The sequence below is a fragment of the Gopherus evgoodei genome, chromosome 7 (genome assembly GCF_007399415.2).
Source record: "Gopherus evgoodei ecotype Sinaloan lineage chromosome 7, rGopEvg1_v1.p, whole genome shotgun sequence".
Taxonomy (NCBI): domain Eukaryota; kingdom Metazoa; phylum Chordata; order Testudines; family Testudinidae; genus Gopherus; species Gopherus evgoodei.
Genome location: NC_044328.1, coordinates 44,631,913 through 44,641,170, shown reverse-complemented (window position 1 = coordinate 44,641,170; position 9,258 = coordinate 44,631,913). Strand labels below are relative to the sequence as shown.

Genomic DNA, 9,258 nt, shown 5'->3' with positions numbered 1-9,258 from the left:
GGTTAACAGTCATCCCCAAACCATATACTAGCCTGCCATTGGCTACAAATTAGCTCTAAACTAGTCTCAGTGTTAACCATAGCTTGGTCCCAGATACGTGTGCCAGATCTCACACTCACCTGAGCACTCCCACTCCCAACTTTAAAGCAGTCACAAGCCCTGCCCTAGTTTAAGCCTACAAGCTGGTCCCCAATTGGCCCTAAATTCAATCCCATGCCATCTTCACCCCATGAATTTGTCCCAGTTTGAGGCTCTTTAACTGCCCGGCAAACCTGGCTTGTGGGATAGCTTTGTGAAAGTCAGGACAGTCCTAGAGATTTGGAGACAAGTGGTCAGTGTTTCAGATTTCTGATAGGCTGTTGCCTGGGCACTGGGACACTTTTAAAAGTGGGAGCGCTGAAAGCCAGCTACCTTACCCCTGTCTGCGCTCCCCGACCCCAGGGGAGGTCGGACAGAGGTAAGGGGGCAAAGACTGGGGGCGGGCACGGGGCCAGGAGCGTAGCCCAGGAGCGTGAGGGGCTGGGTGCAGGGCCCCGGGTACGGGGCCAGTGGCCAGGGCCAGCGCTCCAAGAGCAGAGCTCCGGGCGCGGAGCCCCGATCACAGGGCCAGCGACCGGGAAGCGGGGCCGGCGGCAGCCGGGACCCCAGTCCCGGGAACTGGGCCCCGGCGTGGAGCCGCAAGCACGGGGCCAGCGGCCGGGGAGTAGGGCTAGCAGCCGGGACCCAAGCCCCGGGCTGGGGCGTGGAGGCCTGGGAGCTGGGCCAGTAGCCCCGCGTAAAACCTGGGGGTGCTGCAGCACCTCCCGCACCCCTAGTTTCCACGCCGTGCGTATGCCTGGGGCGCATTGCCCCATACTCCCTTCTCTTTGTGCCAGGGGCACTCGCCATGCCTAGATTTCAGATGCATCAGGATTATCAGAGTCATGGTGTGAATGAACATGCAGGCCAAGGGAGAAGAGTGTAGCATAAATACTGTGCAGAGAGAGGGGCTGACTGCAAAAAAAAAAGCTCTCTAAGAACTGTAGTTTACTGTGGAGCCTGAAGAGGCGTTTGCTCAGCTCTGGAGAGCCTTGGCTAGGAGAGAAACTGCCTGCTCCCGCACCTCGCTCAACTAACTTCCTGTGATGTCAGCCTGGAGGAAGTAGCAGTTTGGGTACAAGTCAGTCAGACTGTATGGAGTAAACAGAGAGCGAATCAACGAGGTGAGTATGCTATTTCTGACAGTTTTTCTCGGTAATCTGCTCAGGAAGCAGTACAGCCTCTTCTGCTTTCCCTTCTCCTTCCACCACCCTCAAGATCGGCTTCTTGCAAAATTTCAAAATTATGTCAAGAAATGTAAGGCAAAGAATAAGAGTTTCTAAGTACCGTGCAGAATAACACAGGCAGCTTGGATAGTATAGTGTTCCTGCTCAGGCTAATTTAAGCCATGTACCTGACCCAGAGGAATCTGTTAGTGCTGTGCCTCTACTTTCCCAGCATATGTGGTATGGTCAGCAAGTTCATGTGTCTGTGCATCTGTCAGCCCTCTGGGAATGGGAGAGACTGGCCTTCAGATTCATATGACAAACTGGGTTACAGGCCATTTTGAGCGGTAGAGGGGAAACACGCTGCTGGCTGACTCTTCGAAAAGGATGGTCCCATGCATTGTGCATAGGGCATAGGTAAGGCATAACTGCTATGTTGGATCTTGCTTATCCCCGGGCACTGGATGGAAGGTTCTAACAATCCCTTAAAAATAAAAGAACCAAAAAAAGAAAAAAACATCAGTTTGCATTATAGGCATAGGTTCAGGTCAATTCCAGTTTCCACCCCTGCTTTGAGCATTGTTAGTTCTAATAGCCTGGAAACCACAAATGCCAAGTTTTAGAAACTAGATCCCTGGGATAGATGTTTTGTGGTGGTCAGTTTTCTGGCTGTGTTATAGATTTGACTGGTCATACCAGTTTTTAATTCTTACCAGCAGAAACATGTGTTTGTTAAATTGTAGCACAAAATATTCTTCTGTGCAGAGCCCGCCTGCCTGGTTTTCCTAAGATTCTGCTTCTTAGAGATTTGCTGTTACAAGAGGGAAAACCTTATTTTAGAACCTTTTTTTAACTTGTAAAACAGCCAACTTTATTGCCATTTCTAAACTGACGTTCATATGACACTTTCAAAAGTAATTTTTGACAGCTTTTCAAAAATATCATTCTCTGGGGATTCCATAGCCATGAAAAAGTATCTTTTTCATTTTCTATCAGTGGGATTTTTGCTGTGTCCATAAAAAAATACATTTATAGTGTGGGTAAGTAATAGCTAAAACGAGAGGGATAGACACACTTGTATCTTCCCATTCCCGAAGAGGCTAGATTGTGGTATTTACATCACTACCTTTGGTATGGTGTAATGTGGAGCTGCATTACACCAGGATGTATGCTGGGGAAAAGGTGCCATGGTGTCTCTGAACTTCTCTGTGGGCACATTCCTTAGGATGGAGCAGATTTCACCCCTGTTGCACAGGCCCTCCTCTGCAGGCTGATGAAGAATGTGGGTTGCTCCATGACCCCCTGCCTGCTCCCTACTCCTCCCAACCCCTTGTTTTTTGTCTTTGCTCCCTGGTAGGCAGCAGGAGTGAACAGTTCCTACACTCCTCAGAGGCCTCTTGTGGGAGGCCCTTATACAGTCGTGCAAAGAGTGGGGGAAACTTCTTGCATGTCCCTCCTTGACTGCACTCACAATATGGCCCAAGATGTTTAAGTTGTTTCCCCTGAGCCTCTCTTCCCTCCTGGTTCAGTCTGAAATAGCTAATAATGCTCAGAGGGGAACTACAGTCCATTCTCCTGTGTGTTACAGGTGTGACAGGGTGGGTATATTGCGTGACCCCGAGGATGGTCCAGATTTTAGCCAACGGAGATATTGTACAGGATGATGACCCCCGGGTGAGAGCAAATGCTCAGCACAGGGAGAACACCTCCCGGCAGGTAATGAAACAAAAAAGTGTGAAAAAGTTCAGCGTATTTTTGTAATTGCTTAGATATTTTGCTCGAGGAAATGGATGTGCATCATAATTTACATCTTCAATGGATGCTTCATAATTAATATTCCCTTTAAGCTGCGTGCATGTGCGGCTGCACAGCAGTGTGGTACCTACAGCACACCTCATGTGGCTGGCAGAGTGGCTGACAGCTGGGCCCTCCTTCCAGAACCTGCAGCAGCTCCTATTTTGTGCCATGGCAACCTCAAGCCAGCAGGGATGGATAAGGAGTGTGTGTGTGTAAGGAAGGAGACAGGAACCAAGGTTGCCAGGAGGGATAGCTCAGTGGTTTGAGCATTGGCCTGCAAACCCAGGATTATGAGCTCAATCCTTGAGGGGGCCACTTAGGGGTCTGGGGCAAAAATCAGTACTTAATCCTGCTAGTGAAGGCAGGGGGCTGGACTTGATGACCTTTTGAGGTCCCTTCCAGTTCTAGGAGATAAGTATATCTCTAATTATTATTATTATTATTATTATTATTTAGATAGGGCAGGGGGGCAGCTGTTCAGGGAGCTGGCTATAGAGAGGCTGGTCCCTGCCACTGGGAGCAACCTCCAAGACCAGTGCGGAAATGAGCCTGGCCTGGCAGGGAGCTTGGCATGCAGGGAAGGGGAGACTGTGCTGCTACCGCTGCTGAGGCAGGAGTGCCTGGTCCATGCTCCTGCCCCCTCTGGGCTGCAGTGGCAACTCCCTCCCAGGCACCTCGGTTTGGGAGGCAGGGTCTTTTGGGAGGTTATGGTAGGGGGCTTCCTCAAGGGCTGAGTCTCCTGGGAAAGGGTGGGTGTAGAAGATTATGGTAGGATAGATGGGGGCTCCTGGTTTCCTAACTGTGTGTGTTTTTTAACTCTAAAAATCTTGAAAGTTAATGGGTACTCAGCCACTGCTGTGTATGCCTGTGTGTCCCAGATGCATGTGTATTACTAATGTGTTGTTTTAAAAATCCCTTACTCTGTTCAATGCAATATAGTATAAAATAATTTTTTTTATAAAGTCTCTGATTGCTATAAAAATGTAGCTCTCACTGGAGTTTGAAACCCGCTCAGAGGAAAGAAAATGTAGAGGGAACATTGCTTATAATGTTCTGTCCAGAGAGCTAGGCAAGACAGAGTTGGGAGAAGCAGCATTCCACATTTTACTGCAAAATACTGAAAGAATCATTGGGGTAGGCAGGGGAAAGGACAAGTGCTGGTGTGGGTGCAGAATGTGGGTAGGAATCTGAGTTCACATTAAGGGCCCCACCACCCCTGATCAAGGAAGAACACACAGGAGGGGAAAAGATGCTGCAAATCATCGTGTGCTGTGACTGCTGGGCTCTGTAATGTGAGCATGTTGTCCTAGAGAATGGAATGACTGTTCAGGCCAGGGATCTGCAGGCAACATAGGTTTAAGTTTTCTAATTCTCAGACATCAGTTCAGGGCCAGTTCCAGGCATGGGTGATCACGGCAATTACTTTGGACGCCAACTTCCAGAGGGCACACTACTGCTGTGCTGCTCTTTTCTGTTTGTTTGTGTTTTGCTTGGCTGCTCTGGGGGTGCAGAAAATGTCTTTTATCCTGGCCAACAAAATGCCCATGGCCATTCCTGCATTGGTCGTCCCTCTGCCAGCCCTCCTGGAACCAGCAACATGGCAGCCTGGCTGTGCGGGTGTCTTATTGCTATCAGCTGTCTTACTGAAGTGGTGCATTGTAAGTCCCTTTGTTGGCAGTTGGTAATGTGCTGGAGGACCAGATGCTGGTTTGAACAGCATTGGCTCCAGCTTGGATTTCAGAAATCTGGTATTAGTTAGAGGAGTACGATCCTTGGCTCCACCCTCTTCTCTCCTGGCACACCTCCCCCCTCCTCCAGTCCCATAAATCCCTGACCATGCAGAGTTTGGAAGGGCTTCAGGTTCTCAGGGAAGGAGCTGCTGTTCCCAGCTGTTTCCACCTGGCTGGGTTCCCCTACCCTTGTGTAAGTGGATCTGGCCCCAAAGGATTTACATACAGGGTAGGTGGGTGAAATTCTGTACTGTGAGGTGTAGCCCAAAAGATGCAGTCCTGGTAATTGTTCTAATGTACCCTACTCTCCATTCCTCTCACCCCGCAATTTCAACTTCAGTTTAGAGCATAAAAGCCAAGCAGATTGTAAGAAATGTTTGTGAGAGCCAGGGCAGTCAGTTGTGGTGCCTGCCCTCTGCTGCATTGTCTTTATCTATGACCACGGGATGATATTTTATTCTGAATTAAATAAATAGGAACATTTCTGAGATTTTTGCCTTGTTCTTTCCTTCAGCTCCCACTCCTTCTGTCTTCTTTCCTTCAGCTCCCACCCCTTCTGTGAGTCTGATTCAGCAGGCTGAATTCCTTCTCTCTCGTTATGTTTGCAGGAGTTTTTCAACATGGCGCCTAATGCAGGCCATGCTCCACTGCAGCAGCGGGCTGCCAGGCCTAGGGGGCGCTCTCCGTTTTCGGAACTGAACCAGCAGCTAATGAACATGGGATTCCCCCTCTGGAACCTCGGTAACCAGGTGGTGGAGCCGGTGATGTCCATCCTGCTGCTTTTCCTCCTCATGATGGTGGGCGTGCGTGGCCTCCTGTTGGTGGGCCTTATCTACGTGGTCTCACACCTGAGCCAGCGGTGACAGTGCCCTCACGCTGGCCACCACTGCTTCCTGTGTGGTGAAAGACCAGGTTTCCTTGTCAGACTTGAGTGTGTTTCTGAGTATGCCCCCCACTGTGTGTGAGAGAGAGAGAGAGAGAGAGAGAGAGAGAGAGAGAGAGAGAGAGAGAGAGAGAGAGAGAGAGAGAGAGAGAGAGAGAGAGAGAGAGAGAGAGAGAGAGAGAGAGAGAGAGCGCGCAGGTGCATAGCTGTGTATCCTGAAAGCAGGGAGTAGTTTGAGCATTGGCCTGCTAAACCCAGGGTTGTGAGTTCAATCCTTGCAGGGACCACTTAGGGATCTGGGGCAAAAATCAGTACTTGATACTTCTAGTGAAGGCAGGGGGCTGGACTTGATGACCTTTGAAGGTCCCTTCCAGTTCTAGGAGATAGGTATATCTCCAATTATTAATTATTTTTTTTATTAAAAGTATCTGTGTGTAATGTTCAAGGGGAATTGAAGTGTGGAGTTGGGATGCCCAAGGGCACAATCCCCAGGTGTAGCATTTTTTCTCACATTAAGCTGCTCCTTTCTGAGGGTTGCCCAAGTGAGGCTTGGCTTGCCCAGGAGCTTCAGCCATCGGCTAGAGAGGCCATGCCAGAAGCCCAAACTTTGGTGCAGCTATAGAAAGGGTCTGACATGTCATGTTGTGTCATCCAGATACAGTGCATAGACCTGAGGGGAACTGAAATGGGAGCTTAATTTTCATCTGCAGGTGTGAAGGGCAGTAGGGGTCTCCAAGGAGTAATAAAACAAACATGCATGAATGTGAGACAATTTGAAAATGGCCTGTAGAAGGCGAGGTTTGCTTTGTAATTACTAATCTGATCTTAGAGGTGTATTGGAAGGGAAGGTTAAATTAAAAGAAGAGATATTGATGGGCTTGAGCTGACAGCACAGTATTCGCTACATCTTAAACATATAGGATTGGAGGGCTGTTATAAGGGGCTGAAGGGGGACATTAAAATAGAAAGTGGGGAGACAGAAAGGAGTTTGAAGAAGATTAAAACAGGGAAGAAGAAAAGTGTCTGTAAAACAGATGATGTCTCCTGTGCTTTTGTCTTGCCTGGGTTGTCCAGGATATTTGTGTTTGAACAAGAACTTGCTCTGGGACGTTGTCACTCTGGGTGATACCTTATCCCTGCTGCAATAGGAATGATTCCAACATTGAGTAGCTGAGGAAGTTGGGCTTGGAAATGTGTGGATGGAGGAACCAATTTTTAAACAATACAGTCTTTGATAATTTGCAGAAGTGGAAATGAAACATATCTGCTAAAAACACATTGGAGAGGGGTTGTATTAGGTGTGGTATGTTTTAAAGCTTTCTTTAATCCCTCTTTAAGACCAGGAAACATAAGAACTTTCACCTTGATGAGCTGAGAATCAGTGAGCAATATCTCTCCTCTGTCTTATAAATAGGATTGGGCCTTAGCGAAAACGGCAAATCCAGACTTCGGGGGAAGTTCACATCCCGATCTGTATCCATGCTTCAGGCCTGTCACTATAGTAGGCCAAAACAGGCCACAGAATTTAAATTACCCCGCCGCTCCCCACAATTTTGTGAAAGTTTGGATTCAGGTCCAAATAGATCTGAATTGTGACTTGGGACCATATTGGCTTATAACAGCTTTACTGTGTGTGTGCATATGTGTGTGCGTGTGTGTATGTGTTGGGGTGGAGAAGCCTTACTGAACACTCGTGTAGCATGCATGGACAAAGTGGTTCTTGTTTTTGTTCAATAAACGGAGTGAAGGAAATTGTGCATCACAAATTGACTGTAAATGTTTGCCTTCCCCAGTGGAGTATAAAAATGCCAAGAGCAACACCTCAAATTCTCCTCTGGTTCCTGTGATAACGAGAACCTTCTGCTGAAACAACAAGGAGAAAAAAACCTGTAACATGATGTTTTATTATAAAATTGAAATTGTTCTGTGACGCTAGTACATAAATCTCTTTCCAAACTGCCTGTTCTCTGAATTTCTTGCTGTTCTTGGGCCTGTGGTGAGCATGCCAGAGCCAGCGAAAGTCAGTGATAGCTCCCCAAGCAGAGCCCCTACAAATCCCAAGTGCTGGAAAGTTTGGGAAGACACAGCTATGATTTTAACTGATGTATTGATTAAATACAACCCTACAAACGAACTGACTAGCTCAGGGGATTGGAATGGCAAGCCTGTTACTCAGGTGGTGTCTAGGAGTCTCACAGATAAAGAACTGAGCCTAAATCTCACTGAGACTGCCCAGTGTCCCAGGCTAGCTTTGTGGGGTGGTGCACTATCATCAGATTGTTTTGCATTGTGCTGATGTTTTGGCAGGCTGCTTTGCTTAAGCTGAAGTTCTCAGTCACCCCTTCTAAAACTGAAGCCATCTTTAACTGCAGAGCTCTGGCATTAACTGAAATTTGTTACCTTCTGATGGTCATTTGGTGGCCTATATAAAATGATGTGATGATCTCACCTCAGTTCCTGATGATCAGCTGTCGAACTTCATAATAACTGGCACTTATATTGAGAGTTTCAGCACACAGATCAAGGACTGAATGGCATTCTAGGACTGAACCATGCACCCCTGGAGGGAATCCCTCCAAAGACAACCTGAGGAATATTGGCAGGTTAGTGCTGGGGTGCATGGTTTACATGGAAAGTGAGCTAATTGGGGAAGCCAAGTTATTACATCGTGTAGAGATGGCACGGGCTGACTGGCTTCCTGTACCCCCCTGGAACACAAGTCAGTCTCCCCAGTGGAAAACCAGGATAGGGGACTGAGCTCATGGGTTTCCGTGGGGTTTCTTCCTGTCTGCATCATCAGCTTTTCCTCCACAGGGAGGCAGAGCATCTGAGAGGGACTCTGACAGAGATGGGACTTCAACGCTGGGGGCCCCCCATTGTGAGCTCGAGTGACAGAACTAATCCTGTTAGTAAATCGTTCCTGCTCTTTCCACAGAAGAGAAGCTCCTTGTGAAAAGAAACAATAAGGGTGAGCATAAGGGATTTGGGTGCTTCTACAACGGACGTGTTAATCACCAGACCTAATCTCCTAAACGATTGTGTTCCCGTGTCAGGTTGAATTTGAAGCTTGGATGCTCAGAGTGAGTTTGAGGGCTAGTGCAGTAGGCTCCATTCAGGCAGGAACTTAATGTATCCTAAAAACTGATTAATTGAAATGAATTAAACCTGTTAATACCTGCTCCAGCCTGGTTCTTTTGTTACTATTCCATACCAGCTTCAGTCCTAAACTTCTCGCAAATACTAGGCTGCTATGTCATTTTTAACTTAAGGTAATTTGTCTCCTATACCTCAACAGGATGAAAATTGCGTTGCTGCTGAGGGTGCTGTGTTTTGTAACCTGGACATGTATCTGTCCCCAGCATCCCAGAATTACGTTAAGGTATACTATGCTGGTGGAGGTACTGTCCGTTTTAACCAGGCTATTCTCTGCATTCCAAGGTCTCAATCAAGTGCTACGAAACATTATGTAGCTGATGTTATTTAGTGAACCATATTGTACATTAGCACAGTTTTAAGAGATATTGGGCTTGTAGCAGGCAGATTAATGAGTTACAATTTTGTGATAATTTACATGGGTCAGCATTTGTGAAAGACAAGAGGCAAG

At 47.5% G+C, this 9,258-nt stretch overlaps 1 protein-coding gene across 3 annotated transcripts; it reads left to right on the top strand.

The window, feature by feature from the left end:
• The first annotated feature begins 1,080 nt into the window (after positions 1-1,080).
• On the top strand, positions 1,081-8,811 carry FAM241B (family with sequence similarity 241 member B). 3 transcript variants are annotated; one of them, XM_030570613.1, is made up of 4 exons: positions 1,081-1,202; positions 2,833-2,960; positions 5,380-5,568; positions 8,469-8,811. In XM_030570613.1, exons 2-4 carry the CDS (start codon positions 2,868-2,870, stop codon positions 8,544-8,546), a joined length of 360 nt encoding a protein of 119 aa, XP_030426473.1. In that variant the 5' UTR covers positions 1,081-1,202; positions 2,833-2,867; the 3' UTR covers positions 8,547-8,811. The 3 variants fall into 3 exon arrangements, with proteins under 3 accessions (XP_030426473.1, XP_030426475.1, XP_030426474.1); XM_030570615.1 differs by lacking the exon at positions 8,469-8,811 and adding an exon at positions 7,448-7,615 and having other exon boundaries at positions 1,086-1,202; XM_030570614.1 differs by lacking the exon at positions 8,469-8,811 and having other exon boundaries at positions 1,090-1,202; positions 5,380-5,955.
• The last annotated feature ends 447 nt before the right edge of the window (positions 8,812-9,258 follow it).